General features: G+C 46.0%; 1 protein-coding gene across 3 annotated transcripts in view; it reads right to left on the bottom strand.

Moving 5' to 3' along the window:
• Positions 1 to 18412, bottom strand: part of CORO2B (coronin 2B) — a 140349-nt gene that overhangs the window by 62016 nt on the left and 59921 nt on the right. For 2 of the 3 annotated variants that reach the window (XM_067751823.1, XM_067751821.1), the window contains exon 2: positions 8703 to 8903. In XM_067751823.1, the coding sequence (XP_067607924.1) occupies positions 8703 to 8903 (201 nt within the window). Of the gene's footprint in view, positions 1 to 8702; positions 8904 to 9088; positions 9111 to 18412 lie in introns of those variants that run through there. The other variant, XM_067751820.1, reaches the window with a different exon arrangement.

Genomic DNA, 18412 nt, shown 5'->3' with positions numbered 1-18412 from the left:
GCCAGGGAGGTAGTAGGTAGCTGGCTAAAGCTTAGGCACGCCAAGCTCGCCTTCCAGCTTCGGCCTTCTTGTGGTCTAGGTGTAGACGCGGCAGGCAGGTGGCCCTGACGGAGTGCAGCAGGAAAGGGGCCGTGTACCTGGGGAGGCCCAAGTCATTAATCAGGCCTCTGGGCACCGCGCCTGGTCTCTGGAATATTCATAAGGCCCCTCCAGCTGTGCCAGGCAATCAGGGTGCTGATTGCTCCCCCATCTGCAGCTTAACATTCCACTCCAGAGAGGAGAGAGCTGGCGGCTGAATGTTAACCAGGGAAAAAACCGGCCTGAACAAGAGCCCCAGGAAAGACAAATCCACTCCTTCGAGATCTGCCGGCCCGGCCAGAACTTATCCATCCCCCAGCGTCACAGGCAGTGGAAAGAGTCGCGGGTTCAGAAATAAGTGAACTGGTTTCTGGCGGCTCTGCAGCCTGTTTCCCCAGCTGTAAAATGGCTCTACCAAACGCCCCAAGAGGATTGATGAAGACGGAGTTTCTTGGACTGGAGTGCTGTACAAAGGCAAGGCATCATCATTGCTTGTAGTTGTTGTGGGCATGCTTCCTACCCTTTGAAGTCTCAGGCAAGCTGGCTTTAAGGGAAACTGAACAAAGGAAGAAAAGTTCTTGGAAAAGTCAGCCTCGGGCTCGGCCTCGGGCAGGGATTTGGGGGTGCCGGGCTTGCTATTCTCATCTGCCCCAAACCTCTCAGAGAAGCAAGAAAGGAATGGGAAGGACATTTGACAGCAGACGGCCAAAAATTCAGAAAAGAACTACAAAAGCAGACAGTGCTCTGTGGCCTTCTGGTTGCCCAGGAAAAGAGTCTGGATCCAAGCAGTGCAGGGACAAAAGCGTGCCACTACGAGTTCACAGCTCATGAGTGACGCTCTAAGCAATGATTAGGACTCACCAAGATATGGCCAAAATCTTTCCTGTGTTTGTGTTGAATAATACAGGAAACTGTTTCTAGAGAGATTTCTATCTAAACGGAGGGAAAAAAAAAAACTGGAGCTAAAATAATATAACCTTCTTCCTAGAAAACCGACCAATGTGGAACAGCTCATCTCTCCTGCTGACAGACAATGAGGGTCCTGAACTTGGCATTATTGTTATTGCTGTTTGTTGCTGCCCCCCCTCTATCCCCAAGACCAGCCAGCCCACGACCGTGTGCTCAGCCCTGACCACAGAGGGCAGGACACTGGCAGCCCTGGCCGAGGCAGCAGGGGAAGGTAAAAGTCGGCCTGATTCCTAAGCAGCCCCTCTCTGGGGGCAGGGCCCTGTTCTGCAGAGTCTCAGACATCAGGGTCCTGCCTCAGACTAAAGGAACTGTTCAGATCCAGGAGCTGCCTTGCGCCTACCCTCCAGCCCTTCACCCTCACTCTGGGTACTTGTATCTTGCTAGCATTTTCTCCAGCCAGCTCAGAAGCACGTGTTCCTCTGGAAGAAAACATTTGTCATATACATCAAATGAGTGCTGAACTGAGCCCCTACTCTGGGTTATTTGTTCTCTGAAACCTCACAGGTTCCCTCTTCATGTCAACAAATTGCTTTTATTTCTTTTTTTTTTTCTAAAGTATAAAACATTAAGTGTTCATCTAAAAAAAATTTAGATAATATGGTTAAGGAAAAAGAAGAAAATGAAAGAGCGCTCATGATCCCAATACTCAGAGATAACCCCTTTTAACATTAAATGTGGGACTTCCCTGGTGGCGCAGTGGTTAAGAATCCGCCTGCCTGGGCTTACCTGGTGGCACAGTGGTTGAGAGTCCACCTGCCGATGCAGGGGACACGGGTTCGTGTCCCGGTCTGGGAAGATCCCACATGCCGTGGAGCGGCTGGGCCCGTGAGCCATGGCCACTAAGCCTGCGTGTCTGGAACCTGTGCTCCGCAACGGGAGAGGCCACAGCAGTGAGAGGCCCGCGTATCGCCAAAAAAAAAAAAAAAATCCTCCTGCCGAATTCTATCAAACATTTAGAGAAAAGCTAACACCTATCCTTCTCAAACTCTTCCAAAATATAGCAGAGGGAGGAACACTGCCAAACTCATTCTACGAGGTCACTATCACCCTGATACCAAAACTAGACAAAGATGTCACAAAGAAAGAAAACTACAGGCCAATATCACTGATGAACATAGATGCAAAAATCCTCAACAAAATACTAGCAAACAGAATCCGGCAGCACATTAAAAGGATCGTACACCATGATCAAGTGGGGTTTATCCCAGGAATGCAATTTTGGATTCTTCAATATACGCAAATCAATCAATATGATACATTATATTAACAAATTGAGGATAAAAACCATATGATCATCTCAATAGATGCAGAGAAAGCTTTCGACAAAATTCAACACCCATTTATGATAAAAACCCTGCAGAAAGTAGGCATAGAGGGAACTTTCCTCAACATAAGAAAGGCCATATATGACAAACCCACAGCCAACATCGTCCTCAATGGTGAAAAATTGAAAGCATTTCCACTAAGATCAGGAACAAGACAAGGTTGCCCACTCTCACCACTCTTATTCAACATAGTTTTGGAAGTTTTAGCCACAGCAATTAGAGAAGAAAAAGAAATAAAAGGAATCCAAATCGGAAAAGAAGAAGTAAAGCTGTCACTGTTTGCAGATTACATGATACTATACATAGAGAATCCTAAAGATGCTACCAGAAAACTACTAGAGCTTAATCAATGAATTTGGTAAAGTAGCAGGATACAAAATTAATGCACAGAAATCTCTTGCATTCCTATACACTAATGATGAAAAATCTGAAAGTGAAATCAAGAAAACACTCCCATTTACCATTGCCACAAAAAGAATAAAATATCTAGGAGTAAACCTACCTAAGGAGACAAAAGACCTGTGTGCAGAAAATTATACGACACTGATGAAAGAAATTAAAGATGACACAAATAGATGGAGAGATATACCATGTTCTTGGATTGGAAGAATCAACATTGTGAAAATGACTATACTACCCAAAGCAATCTACAGATTCAATGCAATCCCTATGAAACTACCACTGGCATTTTTCACAGAACTAGAACAAAAAATTTCACAATTTGTATGGAAACACAAAAGACCCCGAATAGCCAAAGCAATCTTGAGAAAGAAAAATAGAGCTGGAGGAATCAGGTTCCCTGACTTCAGACTATACTACAAAGCTACAGTAATCAAGACAGTATGGTACTGGCACAAAAACAGAAATATAGATCAATGGAACAGGATAGAAAGCCCAGAGGTAAAACCACACACATATGGTCACCTTATCTTTGATAAATGAGGTAAGAATATACAGTGGAGAAAAGACAGCCTCTTCAATAAGTGGTGTTAGGGAAACTGGACAGCTACATGTAAAAGAATGAAATTAGAACACTCCCTAACACCATACACAAAAATAAACTCAAAACGGATTAAACGGATCTAAATGTAAGGCCAGACACTATCAAACTGTTAGAGGAAAACATAGGCAGAACACTCTATGACATAAATCACAGCAAGATCCTTTTTGACCCACCTCCTAGGGAAATGGAAATAAAAACAAAAATAAACAAATGGGACCTAATGAAACTTAAAAGCTTTTGCACAGCAAGGGAAACCATAAACAAGACGAAAAGACAACCCTCTGAATGGGAGAAAATATTTGCAAATGAAGCAACTGACAAAGGATTAATCTCCAAAATTTACAAGCAGCTCATGCAGCTCAATATCAAAAAAACAAACAACCCAATCCAAAAATGGGCAGAAGACCTAAATAGACATTTCTCCAAAGAAGATATACAGATTGCCAACAAACACATGAAAGAATGCTCAACATCATTAATCATTAAAGAAATGCAAATCAAAACTACAATGAGCTATCATCTCACACCAGTCAGAATGGCCATCATCAAGAAATCTAGAAACAATAAATGCTGGAGAGGGTGTGGAGAAAAGGCAACCTTCCTGCACTGTTGGTGGGAAAGTAAACTGATACAGCCACTATGGAGAACAGTATGGAGGTTCCTTAAAAAACTACAAATAGAACTACCATATGACCTAGCAATCCCACTACTGGGCATATACCCTGAGAAAAACATAATTCAAAGAGAGTCATGTACCAAAATGTTCATTGCAGCTCTATATACAATAGCCAGGACATGGAAGCAATCTGAGTGTTCATCGACAGATGAATGGATAAAGAAGATGTGGCACATATATACAATGGAATGTTACTCAGTCATAAAAGGAAACGAAATTGAGTTATTTGTAGTGAGGTGGATGGATCTAGAGTCTGTCCTACAGAGTGAAGTGAGTCAGAAAGAAAAAAACAAATACTGTATGCTAACACATATATATGGAATCTAAAAAAAAAAAAAAGGTCATGAAGAACCTAGGGGCAAGACGAGAATAAAGACACAGACCTACTAGAGAATGGAGTTAAGGATACGGGGAGGGGGAAAGGTAAGCTGGGACAAAGTGAGAGAGTGGCATGGACATATATACACTATCAAACGTAAAATAGATAGCTAGTGGGAAGCAGCCGCATAGCACAGGGAGATCAGCTCTGTGTTTTGTGACCACCTAGAGCGGTGGGATAGGAAGGGAGATGCAAGAGGGAAGAGATATGCGGACATATGTATATGTATAACTGATTCACTTTTTTATAAAGCAGAAATTAACACACCATTGTAAAGCAATTATACTCCAATAAGGATGTTTTTTTAAATAAATAAGTAAATAAAATAAGCATTAAAAAAAAAAAAAAGAATCCGCCTGCCAATGCAGGGGTCACAGGTTCGATACCTGGTCTGGAAAGATCCCATATGGTGCGGAGTAACTGGTCCCGTGTGCCACAACTACTGAGCCCGTGTGCTGCAACTACTGAAGCCCACGCACCTAGAGCCCATGCTCTGAAGCAAGCAACTGCAATGAGAAGCTCGCACACCGCAACGAAGAGTAGCCCCCGCTCGCCACAACTAGAGAAAGACTGCGCACAGCAACCAAGACCCAAGGCAGCCAAAAAAAAAAAAAAAAAAAAAACCCAACATTAGGTGTCTTTTCCAAATAGGTGGATGGCTAGATAGATATTTTTCAACGGGATTAATCGGATTTTACCTTTTTTTTCCCTCAGTTAACAGTGGGTGATAAATTTTTCTCTCATTCAATATTCCCCTGCATCAGTGGTCCTAAAAGTATTGTCTGGGAACCCTTGGAGATCCCCAAGGCTTTTTCAGGGAGTCCGTCGGGTTAAAACTATTTTCATAATAATACAAGACATTATTTGCCTTTTCACTCATTCTCTCAGGACTGTACAGTGGAGTTTTCCAGAGGCTGTATGATGTGTGATATTGCAACAGGCTGAATGTAGAAGCAGATATGCAAATCCAGCCATCTTTTATTAAGCCAGACTAATTTAAAGAGATTTGCAAATGTCATTCTTCTCATTAATTTTTTTTGGAAAATATAATTATTTTTCATAAAAATATGTTTTTTGGGAGTACGTAAAATGGGTTTATTATTAGGTGAATTAACAAATGCATATTTTTGAAATTCCTTTATTTTTTTTTTTTTTGCGGCTTGTGGGATCTTATTTCCCCAACAAGGGATTGAATACGGGCCCTCTGAAGTGAAAGTGCAGAATCCTAACCACTGGACTGCCAGGGAATTCCCTGAAATTCCTTCATTTTTATTTTGAATATGCTAAATATTAATAGATATAGCCATATAAGCAAAAGCTCTTCGGGGTTCTCAAAAATGTTTAAGAGCGTAAAGTGATTCTGAGGCTGAACACTTGAGAACAACTACTCTACACCATCACCTCTGCTGACTGAATAGCACCCCTTTCTGTGGATGGCCCCTAATTTGTTCACCCATTTCCTTATTGAAATGGGTTGCTTCCAATTTTCACTACTATAAAAGCGCCGCACAAATCATCGAGTACCTACGTAAAGTGAAAACTTCCTGGAATGAGAGAAAACAACAGAAACCACTGGAAGGGTGAGCCAGCACTATTAGTCCATTATTAATCAAATTAAACAAAATGTATCACAGGATGTGAACAAATAAAGTTGAAAGGCTATGTGCACGTTGAATATATATATATGTGTACAGATACACATGTTTGCATAGAGAGCAAGACTTACGCTCTGTAAAGAGTCCTTTTTTTTCTGCTGTCTATGAAGTGGTTACAAAAGCTGATCAGGGCTTCCCTGGTGGCGCAGTGGTCGAGAGTCCGCCTGCCGATGCAGGGGACACAGGTTCGTGCCCCAGTCCGGGAAGATCCCACATGCCGCAGAGCGGCTGGGCCCGTGAGCCATGGCCGCTGGGCCTGCGCGTCCGGAGCCTGTGCTCCGCAACAGGAGAGGCCACAACAGTGAGAGGCCCGCGTACCGCAGGAAAAAAAAAAAAAAAAGCTGATCATATTCTAGAGCAGTGCTATGGATGGTATGAAACTCTTTGGTACCATTACAGAAACTGAGAGGAATTTAGAAACTTTAAGCAATTTGACAGAGAAATTTTATTTCTGTAGGTAGGAAACAATAAAAAATGATGTTTGTAAAAAAGTTGAGTACAAAAATGCTGCAGACTTTCAAAAATATATACTTGAGAGTACTTCTGTAGAACAGATTCCTAGAAGTGGAATTGCTGGGTCAATGGACACGCATCTTTAAACGTTAATAGATGTTGACAAGTTACCTTCATTTACACCTCACCAAGAGTAAGATGTGAATATACCAAATGTCCTGAGAGTGTACGTGAGTGCCTGCCCTCTGACATCTTTGGCAAAACCAAAGATTATGATTCTTTTAAATCTTTTTCTACTTAGTAGGCTAAAAGTTACATTTTATCTTCTATGAATTGCTTATTCATATCCCTTGCCCATTTTCTATTGGGTCCTTTTTCTTATTGATTTTTCTTAACTCTTTATATATTCTGGACAAGCATCTTTTGTCTGTCATATATTGCAAATATTGGCTTGCCTCAATTACGTGGCTTGCCTTTCAATTTTGCTTACATGTCTCACTAGAGTACAAAAACTGACTTTAAAACTTTTATTCTAAATTTATTCTAATCTATTAATCATTTCCTTTATGGTTTTATGGATTCTCATCTGGCTTAGGAAGCCTTTTCTTGTTGCATGATTTTAAAAATACTCTCCATTTCCCTCTAATACACTTGCAGCTTTTCTTTTTATTTCTTAATATTTAGATCTTCAACCCATCTGGAATTAATTTTTGTTATGGTATGAGGCATTGACTGTTGACCTTTGTAATCCATGTAGTGGAGTATGGCAGGGTGCCGGCAATGGGCTTGAGCCCCAGTAAGAACCAGCCCATGCATTGCTGGGGACCTGTAGGCCTGCCTGCTGCAGCTGGAGCTAAGCTGGTTCCCACGTGGACAGATATCTGAGCCCACCTGGTTCAGGAGGGGAGGCAAGCTACATTTCAGAATCCTTCCCAATGAGATAGAGCTGTTGTGGGCATCTGCAAAGTTGACAAGCAGAGCTGATGACACTCCAAGAAAGCACCAAAACATCTTTACCATGTAGTTTGGTTCTCGGAGAGCTTTCTGTCCATTACCCTCCTTGATGCCAACATCGCTATGTAGGTGGAAGGGGATTTAAGATGCCCACTTTACCATTACAGAAAATAAGGTGCAGAGGGGTTAAGTGACACGCCCAAGGTCACGCTCCCGGTGAGTGGCAGAGCCCAAATAGAACCCAGACTTCCTGCTCCCAAGTCCACAGCTCCTCCGACCTCTCTATGTATCAGGCTCTGAGTCCCTGTCACCGCAGCTGCCCCCTTTAGTGGAAGGGAGGGTCTGGCCTAAGGCTTTCCCAAAACTGTGCTCCCCCACTGTGGGCAGGTGAGACTGGAAAAATCCATCCTCCACCACCAGCTGACGGAGGGTTTCGAGGCTTCCTTGGGCATGTACCTCCTCCTCTCCCCGAGTTTGGTGGAGGGTGGGAGTGATGAGTCAGGCCGGGGAGGGAGAGCTCAGCCATAAACAAGCGGGACTGACAGCGAGCACTTTCCTGGAGGCACGTGACCTCCCACGGGCCTCCGGGGACTCTGCCTGAATGGCAAAGCTTCAAAATTTCATGATCTAGGCTCCGCACATTTAATTTGCTATATTCTCGAAGGCAGCCACAGAAGGGAAGAAGCTTTTAGAGAGGAGGTGGGGGATGAGGGAGAAAGTAAATTATTTCTAGTCCCTCAATGAAGAGTTTGAAATGTTATTTTTAATGACTGTGTCATTTTTGCAGACACCCAATGTGACTATGCTGGGTCTTTATCCCCTCCAGCTCCAAACCAAAGGACACCCAGGACGCAGAATTGTAGAGCTGGGTCTGGCCTTGGAGATCAGGTGATCCAATCCCTTGGGGTTAAGGGGAACCCCATGTACCCCAAAGCAAGTGACTTGTCCAAGTTGGGGAAGTTCTGGGAACAGATCTCAGGTCTCCTGGATGTACTTGTTCTCTCCTTGGATATTCCTCAGGTCCCCCACCTACACTTGCTCTGGTGACCCTTGGGGAAAGCCTTGGGGAAGGCACAGCCACTGGACACACGATGAGAAAGTAAAAGATGAGGGTCAGAGAGAAACAGGGGCAACAGGCCCAACAGTGACCAAGCAGGGCTTCTCTCCACCCTGGGGCTGCAATCAGGCCTACGGAGGTACGGGTGCCTACCTGTTCCAGGGGGATGACGAGGAAGGAGCCGCCTCCCGCGCTCTCAGTGACAATGGCCAGGAAGCGGGCGTTGACGGCGCAAAAATGGTTATCATGCACATTCTTGGTGATGGGGATCCCGTCGAAGCAGTGCTCCCGGTTGGCCACCTTCCCGTAGACGTTCCGGAACTTGGAGCTGCGGTATTGCGGACGCCAGGACATCTGTGAGGGGCCAGAAGAGACAAGGGTCAGGCCGGGGACTGCATCCCGAAGGGCTGAGCTGGGCACATGCGGGAGGTCTCAGGGATGCAGGAGGTGAGGAAGGCCCAGTACCTGCCCTCAGGATGCGGGGAGAGGGGAAGGAACCTCCAAGAATCGGGTGCCTGGCCCTGTGCTGGAGGACTTACTCTTTCAATAAAGTCCCACAAGAGCAAAGACTGGCATGAGGGCATCCACACACTTCCTGCTTTCCGTATACACGTCCACACCACCTTCCAGAAAGGATGGAGGATCCTTTCACTCTCAAGGGACGTGCCACGTGATAGAGCAGACCATCCATCCAATAACATGTCTGGGCTGCCTCTTGCGTGTCAGAAACTGTGCTTAATTTAGTATGGGACGTGCAGACAGAGGAGGCTGGGTGTTCACAAAGAGAGAGAACAATTCTAATGATGAGGGGCGGGGGAGGAAGACGGCCCCTTCACGTGCAGCAAGGCAAATGACCACCCATTATCATACGCTCCTCTGATTCTCTCTAGGGCTTCTAACCCACAAGTGCACCCTCAGAAATCTCTTGGTCCTATACATCATCACCATCATCATTATAAGCATCATCATCATCACCACCAGGCCCAGGGAGGTAAAGTAATTTGTCCAAGGCCACACAGCTAATGAGAAGGGTCATGAACACAGGTCTCCTGATTGGAAATCTGAGACTCTTTCTTATGCCAGATTACCCTTTGGAGCAAGGTTTCTCAGTGTGTGGCCCACAGATCACCTGTATCAAAATCATCCGGGATGGGGGAGGTTTCTCAACCTCCTACATCATTTGTTAGAAATGTTGATTCCTGGGTCCCAATCCAGACCTACTAAATCCAATATTTTGGGAATGGGGCCCAGAAAGAGGCATTTTAATCCAGCTTCCCTGCCCCAGAGTGAGACAGAAATACGCCGAGGTTTGAGAGCCCCTGTTCTAGAGGATGGAATGGTACCCCTCTCTACCCCTCACCACCCACCAACCATGACACAGGGTCCAACCTACTGCATGAGTGTCCCATGCTGTGCACAGTGGAGAACACAGATACACAGATGTGCATGTGGGGGTGTGTGGAGGACAGAATGGGCAGCCCACCGTGGAGTTCAGCTTTGTGGTAGGATGGCGCCTCCTATGGGGAAGCCCTACGAATGGGCGTCACGGCAGAGGGAGCTCAAGTCGGTGCTCTCCTGGCAGACACGCATCCAAGCTCAATGAGCCATGGCAAGTTCCCAGCCGGGGCCTGGCATTCAGTAGGCGCTCAATAAGCGCTTTATTAAATGAACATCCTTCTGGCCCGACTTCGCCATTATCCATCCTCTCCCCTTCCTGCCAAATCTCCTGATATGCCTTGAGTCTCCCACCCCATCTCAGGACAGAAATTTCTTCAGATGAAATTTCCAAGGGGCGGAAGACAAAAGGAAATACCACCACAGAATCAGGAAACCAACCCTGGGAATTTGACTGAAAACAAAACTTTGCATCTGATTTAAATAAAGCCAGGAGCTCAGCCACAAAGGCCTCTGTATTGAAGGAAGAAGTTCAGATCCAATGAGGAGAATCCCAGGGATTCTTCAGGCAAGCCCTCTTCCGGCCAGCTCTCTGGGCCTCCACCCACCTTCTCCAATCCCCCAGGCCACTCTCCACACCGCAGGGCCAGCTGCCCTACTCTCCACTCCTCCCCACCTCCCAGCCTCTGCCCACTCTGTACCCCTTTTCCTCCTGCCTTCTCCCCTCTCTGCCGAGTTCTGCCCAAGACTGTTCAGAACAAAGTCCCACTGGAGAGGCAAGTGCACTGGATGGGAGCCTGGTTGGTCATTTCTGGCTGTGTGACCTGAGACTATCCTCTTCTCACAGATTCCTCATCAGGATTATATCAGTGATGCCCCGAGTGTGGTCCCAGGCGGTCACCCATGGTTCCTTTACATGGTACAGAGATGAAGTTTTAAATTTTAGTAGTTACATTTTTAATTTGCATTAGAAAAAATATAACTTACATGCCAAGTCCATGATTTCACAGGTATTAGTGCTAAGAAAGCTAAGTTTAAAAATAATGAATTAATTCAAAGAAAAATACAGTATGAAAAATATAGTCTCGGTGGTACATGGTCCCGGCAGAAGTTCTGTCTGATATGGGAGTATTGGAGATCACTCTGTCTCTTTCAGGTAGAACATTCTAGATTCCACAGTTCCCTCTGAAGACAAAGGAGGTGGTGAGCCTGCTCATTCCAACCTCTTTTTCCTTGTTGGTGCAGTTCTGGCCTGGAATGCCTTCGCTCTCTTCTCTGTCCAGCCCAACCTTAGCCTTCAGGGCCTGACTTGAATCTGACTGCCCTCTCAAAGGTCCAGCAGAGAGAACTCTGTGGGGATCAGCCCCAGCCTGCATCCTAGGAAAAACAGAGAGCGTCTCTCAGCAAGCCCGGCGCTGGCCTCTCCCCATTGGCTGGTAGGCTGAGGCTGACCTCTCCGCTGGACCTTTGGAAGGGCTGGGGGAAGGAGGCCAGGGGGCCCTTATCACTGGGCCTGCACCTTCACCCCTCTTGAAGCCACAGTGAGCATGCCTGGCAGAGCGCTGGACCGGGAGTCTGCAGTCCTGGGTTTTCACTCCCCATTCTAACTCCTACTAGCCTTGGGAAGACACTTTGCCTCCCTGAGATATTCTAAAATGAGACCCGTAATTCCTGACTTTATCTGGTTACTTTAAGAGTCAAAATGAGATATGTAGGTACAAGGTCTCATTCAAGATAAGATATCACTGCTGGGCTTCCCTGGTGGCGCAGTGGTTGAGACTCCGCCTGCCGATGCGGAGGACACGGGTTCGTGCCCGGTCCGGGAGGATCCCACATGCCGCGGAGCGGCTAGGCCCGTGAGCCATGGCCGCTGAGCCTGCGCATCCGGAGCCTGTGCTCCGCAACGGGAGAGGCCACAACAGTGAGAGGCCCGTGTACCGCAAAAACAAACAAACAAACAAACAAAAATATATCACTGCTGCTCCCGTGGGCCCAGTCTACTGAGAGGTGTCTGGAAAGCATCAGACACGGACTCCACTTTCAAATATCTTACAAGCCAACGGAGGAGATGAAATGGATGCTTGACAAGTTTATGGTAGTGAGAGGTCAGGGAAGGGGGGGTCAGGGTGGGCTTCATGGAGGAGGGGCCATCTGCCAGCACGGGACACTGACAGAGCACCGGGCACTGTGCACAATCCCCTGCGAGGTGGGAACGATGACTGTCCTTGTTGCACAGGGTGGGAAACAGACCCAGCCCAAGTTCAGACAGTGAGCAGGCACAGGATTCACTGGAACCTGTTCTGACTCTGCAGACCACATTATGTTCTCTCCAACTTCTTATTATAAAATACTTCACAATGCAAAAATAGTTGAGAGCGTGGTACAATCATCACCCACCACCTGGGTTCATCATCATTAACATGTTGACATGTTCCTTTATGTACCTACTTCTTTCGGTTTTTTTAGTTTTGTGGAATTGTTTGAAAGGAAGTTGCCAACGTGATGACTCCTGCCCCTTTATTATGTCAGCACGCATTTCCTACAAAGGAGGACGATTTCCTACGTGAGCACATCACTATTACCACCTCTAAGAAAATTAACAACAATTCTTCAATACCGTCTAATACCCAGCCAATATTCAAAATTCTTCAAAATGCCTTTTACAGCTATTCCATATTTTGAACCAGGATTGGGAGCTGTGTTGCTCCCATGTATTTCATTTGGTTGTGATCTCTCTTTTGACTCCTTTAAATCTAGAACACTCCCATCACTTTTTTTTTTTTTTAGTGACACTGACTTCTTAAAGACATCAAATCAGTTGTCTTAGAAAATGTTCTAGGGGCTTCCCTGGTGGTGCAGTGGTTAAGAATCTGCCTGCCAATGCAGGGGACACGGGTTCGAGCCCTGGTCTGGGAAGATCCCACATGCCGCGGAGCAGCTAAGCCCGTGTGCCACAACTACTGAGCCTGTTTTCTAGAGCCCGCGAGCCACAACTACTGAGCCTGTGTGCCACAACTACTGAGCCCGCGCGCCTAGAGCCCGTGCTCCGCAACAAGAGAACCCACCGCAACGAGAAGCTCGTGCACCGCAACAAAGAGTAGCCCCCGCTCACTGCAACTAGAGAAAGGCCGCGTGCAGCAACGAAGACCCAACGCAGCCAAAAATAAAGTAAAAAAAGAAAATGTTCTAGCGATTTGTCTCATGTTGCTTTGTGGTCTCTTCAAAGTTATTCCTGGATTCTCTATAAACTTTAGGAGTCAGATGTAAAGCCTTGATTCAATTCACATTAAAGATGCCCCTGTTGTTAACCCCTGGCTTGGGCGGGGTGAGGATAGGGAAGAAGGGACAGAGGGAACTTGTGAACATGTACCTGGCCTGGCTGGCGGCAGTGAGGGGGCCAGCTGGCCAGTGCCGAGTGTTTGCTCTGGAGGGTGGTGGACAGACAGCTAGAGGACCTGGGAGGTCAGATCAGGCACTGGCACACACTGTGGGCCAAAGTGGAGCATCTGGAGGCCCCAGAGTTCTGACCTTTCCTCCTGTGCTTACCAAGGGGCTGACTTCATTCTGAGGTCAGATGCACGGGTGTGCAGGCAGGGAACAGAAAAGCCTCCTCCCTATTCTGCAGAGAGAGGAGGCCACGCTGAGGCTGGGACTGAAAGAGCCACCCAGACCTCACAGGGAAATCAGTGTGGCAGCCAAGAGGTCACCTGAAAATCTGGCCCTTTGCCCCTTGCCCTCAAGTTCAGCCCAGATCCTGGTGGATTCCCCCCTGCTAGTTCTAGTGAGGGTAGGACACTCTCTATGAACCTTACAGGAGCAATCAGCACAAGACTGAGACACATTTGAGTTCCCTAAAAGGAAGGACTTTCTTAATGGTTAGAGCTGCCTGAGTTGGAAAGGGAAGTTATCATGATAGATAATGAGCTTCCCATCCCTGGAAGGGTTCAAGATTGAGGTGGATGATCTCTGGGTTAAGGGCAGTGTGGAACAACAGATGGGACTAGATGGGCTTCCAGCCCCCAAATAATACAGTTCCTCTACTTTATTAAAAACATTGTGTTGCAAAGAGAGGCGTGCTGGGGTCAGAGAGCAACAAACAGGACACCCTGGCCAGTGACATTTCTTCTCTGTAAAACAGGGATCATAACGCCTCCCCAGCTGCGTTGCTGTGACAAGGAAGGACAACGGCTCTCATGGCAATTGTCATCTCCCCCTAGGCCTTCCCACATTGCTGATTACTGCACGGTCACTTATTTCAAGGTACGTATGTTTTCTCTCTCCCGTTACTAGATTGTAAGTTAGGCCATCATCCAACTCCTACTGGCCCCTGCACAGCCGCCCTCCACCCCAGGCCTGGCGCTGGATTCCTGTCTATAGGAGCCTCCCAGTGACCCTGGTTGAATACTCCCTTGGTATGCTGGGAGGGCAAGGGCCAAGTTCAGGCACAACTTCCCAGTTCCTTGGAGGCGACAGGGTGAACCTCACCCCAGGGCTGTGACTTCAGTTTACTGAAGTTTTGAGTTTTGAGCTGATACCCCACTCCTGGCCTCGGGATGAGGGCCTGGTCATTACTCTCACCCCATTAGGGCTTCTGGGCCCAAGCCCTTCCTTGTAGTGTTTGTCCTTCCGGTCACTCAGCCTCATCTCCTCTGGCCTCCTTGTCACCGGGATGCCAAGGCCTCTTGAACTCAGTACACCCTTCAGGCTGGGGCTTAATGAGTCCCTTACCACTGACAGCGCAGTATCAGCAAGGCGACCAATTCCATGACGCTCCCCAGCTGCCACCTCAACATCACCTCATTTGCCCCCAGCCGCAGCTGTCCAGTGCGCAGAGCTGGACAGATACTACAGTCCCATTGAAAATATTCGGTACATGTGTGACTAATTTGAGGCTCGGAGAGGTTGAGAGACTGGCCCAAAGTCACAAGCGGTGAAAGTGGCAGAGACAAGACCTCAGTCAAGACGTCCTGACTCTTCAAAAGACTTGGGTGAAAGCAATCTACAGATTCAATGCAATCCCTATCAAACTACCAATGGCAGTTTTTACAGAACTAGAACAAAAAAATCTTAAAATTTGTATGGAGACACAAAAGACCCTGAATAGCCAAAGCAATCTTGAGGGAAAAAAACGGAGCTGGAGGAATCAGACTCCCTGGCTTCAGACTATACTACAAAGCTACAGTAATCAAGACAATATGGTACTGGCACAAAAACAAATATAGATCAATGGAACAGGAATAGAAAGTCCAGAGATAAACCCACGCACCTATGGTCAACTAATCTATGACAAAGGAGGCAAGGATACAGAATGGAGAAAAGAGTCTCTCCAATAAGTGGTGCTGGGAAAACTGGACAGCTACATGTAAAAGAATGAGATTACAACACTCCCTAACACCATACACAAAAACAAACTCAAAATTAAAGACCTAAATGTAAGACCAGACACTATAAAACTCATAGAGGAAAACACAGGAAGAACACTCTTTGACATAAATCACAGCAAGATTTTTTTTGACCCACCTCCTAAAGAAATGGAAATAAAAACAAAAATAAACAAATGGGACCTAATGAAACTTAAAAGCTTTTGCACAGCAAAGGAAACCATAAACAAGATGAAAAGACAACCCTCAGAATGGGAGAAAATATTTGCAAATAAAGAAGCTAACAAAGGATTAATCTCCAAAATGCACCAACAGCTCATGCAGCTCAATATCAAAAAAACAAACAACCCAATCCAAAAATGGGCAGAAGACCTAAATAGACATTTCTCCAAAGAAGATATACAGATGGCCAAGAAGCACATGAACACCTGCTCAACATTACTAATTATTAGAGAAATGCAAATCAAAACTATAATGAGGTATCAACTCACACCAGTTAGAATGGGCATCATCAGAAAATCTACAAACAACAAATGCTGGAGAGGGTGTGGAGAAAAGGGAACCCTCTTGCACTGCTGGTGGGAATGTAAACTGACACAGCCACTATGGAGAACAGTATGGAGGTTCCTTAAAACACTAAAAATAGAATTACCATATGACCCAGCAATCCCACTACTGTGCATATATCCAGAGAAAACCATAATTTGAAAAGACACATGCAGCCCAATGTTCATTGTAGCACTATTTACAATAGCCAGGTCATGGAAGCAACTTAAGTGTCCATCGACAGATGAATGGATAAAGAAGATATGGTACATATGCACAATGGAATATTACTCAGCCATAAAAAGGAACAAAACTGGGTCATTTGTAGAGACGTGGAAGGACCTAGAGACTGTCACACAGAGTGAAGTAAGTCAGAAAGAGAAAAATAAGTATCGTATATTAACTCATATATGTGGAATCTAGAAGAATGGTACAGATGAACCGGTTTGCAAGGCAGAAATAGAGACACAGATGTAGAGAACAAACGTATGGACACCAAGTGGGGAAAGTGGTGGGGTGGGCGGGGATGAATTGGGAGGTTAAGATTGACATACATATACTAATATTTATAAAATAGATAACTAATAAGAACCTGCTGTATTAAATAAATAAATGCAAATTAAAAAATAAAAAAGTAAAAAGTAAATGATAAAATAAATAAATAAAATAAAATAATGTTGAAAAACCAAACCAAACAAAAAAAGACTTGGGTGGCCTCAGGTCCTTGTTCTACCACTTAATGGCAAAATCCCTCTGGTCAAGTTTCTAAACTGATCTAAATCTCTGCTTCTGTAGCTATAAGATGGAAACAATTATGTTAACTGCCCAATAAGTTGTAATAAGAATTAAATGAGATATTTGGATAAAAAGCTAAAAAAAAAAAAAAAAGGAAATTCTGACTCTTAGTTTACTGTTCTTTCCAACATAGTACACATCTCTCCTCTTCCAGCCTCTCCACCCAAGCTCTTACTTCTCCCTACTTGTTCCATACAGTACAGGGCACTACACAAAAGTGTAAAGAAACTGTATAGGAAGCAGGGTTTGGAGGAGTCAGAAAGAATCCAAAGGTTTCTATCTTGGCTGTTATTTGCTAGCTGTGTGACTTCAGACTAGTTACTCAACTTCTCTGAGCATCAGTTTATTTACCTGTAAAATTCGAATAACGTTATCCAGCTCACTGGATGCAATGAAGAGACCAAATGCTAAATGCCTGGCAAGGTGTCTGGCACGGAGGTGGGGTGGGGAGGCCGTGCTCATCACACACTAGTTCTACCCTCCCCTCTTCTCCTGTAAGGGAGAAACTCTGACCTCAATTAAGTGTTTACTTGGGGAGGGCCAAGCTCTGGCAGGAGAAGGAGGGGGCTGAGCTGGGCTGAGGGTCAGGAAGAGGGAGGGAAAGGCTCTGGCCTCCAGATGTGCGTGGCTGCTGGGCCTGCTCCCTGGCGGCCTCTCCCTGGGCCCAGGGCCATCCTGGTGTCCCTCTGAGAGGGGGAGGGCCCGGAAGGAGGAAGTGTTCATTTTGCAGCTGAACGGCCCTTATAGCCTCTCAAGAAATGGAAGCAGGCTTTTTTCTCCTCTGAGATAATCTCTGTGTACACTCCAGGTGGAGACAAATTGTATCCTGTCCTCCAATCCTAAAAATGATTTACTGTGGCCAGCGGGTGCACTTTCTAGATGACGATGGCTAAAACTCAGTCCTGTAACCGGAACACAAAAAAATGTACGAGGGCAGTTTTTATTCCCGTCTCTGACTCAGGGGACGGGCGGAGCTCATGGCTACATCCTTGGGGAGAGCTGTCAGCTGGGGAGCCCAGGAGGCCTCAGGATCTGCCCTGGTGGACACTGGACACTTGTTCTCATGGGGCAGCCCGCCAGGATCTGTGGGAGAGCCACTCCCTGTCCACGTGCTATCAGAGAAAGGCTGACATTTTTGGTCTTGTTTGGTTCACTACCTGTGTGACCTGGGATAAGGCATCTTCTTTCTCTAGGCTTGGTGTCCTTTTTGGTGAAATGTGGGTAACAGCCACACCTATGCCTTGGAATCCCTATCAGGATGGGACATGAGAACACTGGGGACAGGGGCTTTACAAAAAGTGTGCCGAACGACAGATACTATCATCAATATCTCCAGTGAATTCTCCCACAATATTCTGGGTTCACGAGCGACCGCTGGTCAACTGGTCCTCCTCCAACTCTGAGTCAGACCTGCTTTCCAGAGCCCAGGGCTGGACACATGGGAGGGATACAGCGCATGTTCCCAAACTGAAGGGAGCAGAAGTGGATCAGCCTGGGGTCTTGAGAAGTGCGTCAGGTCGGGCAGTAATTACTGACGGACTCTTCACTTCAGTTTCCTCCTCTGTGAAATGAAAGGCTAGGATCTTTTTAGCAGAACACTTTCTCTAAATAAAATATTACTCAGAACTCCAAAATGTAAAATGGGCAAAGTTGGAGATGTTTGCATTCAAATCTAGCAGGAAACTGGGAGTACCTTCAAGCAGTGGTCCTGGGACTGCACCGTGGAACCCAATTTGAGAACCTCTG

Source organism: Pseudorca crassidens, chromosome 1 (assembly GCF_039906515.1).
Source record: "Pseudorca crassidens isolate mPseCra1 chromosome 1, mPseCra1.hap1, whole genome shotgun sequence".
Classification (NCBI taxonomy): Eukaryota; Metazoa; Chordata; class Mammalia; order Artiodactyla; family Delphinidae; genus Pseudorca; species Pseudorca crassidens.
The sequence above is the reverse complement of the archived record's forward strand: the minus strand, read 5'-3'. Positions and strand labels throughout refer to the sequence as shown.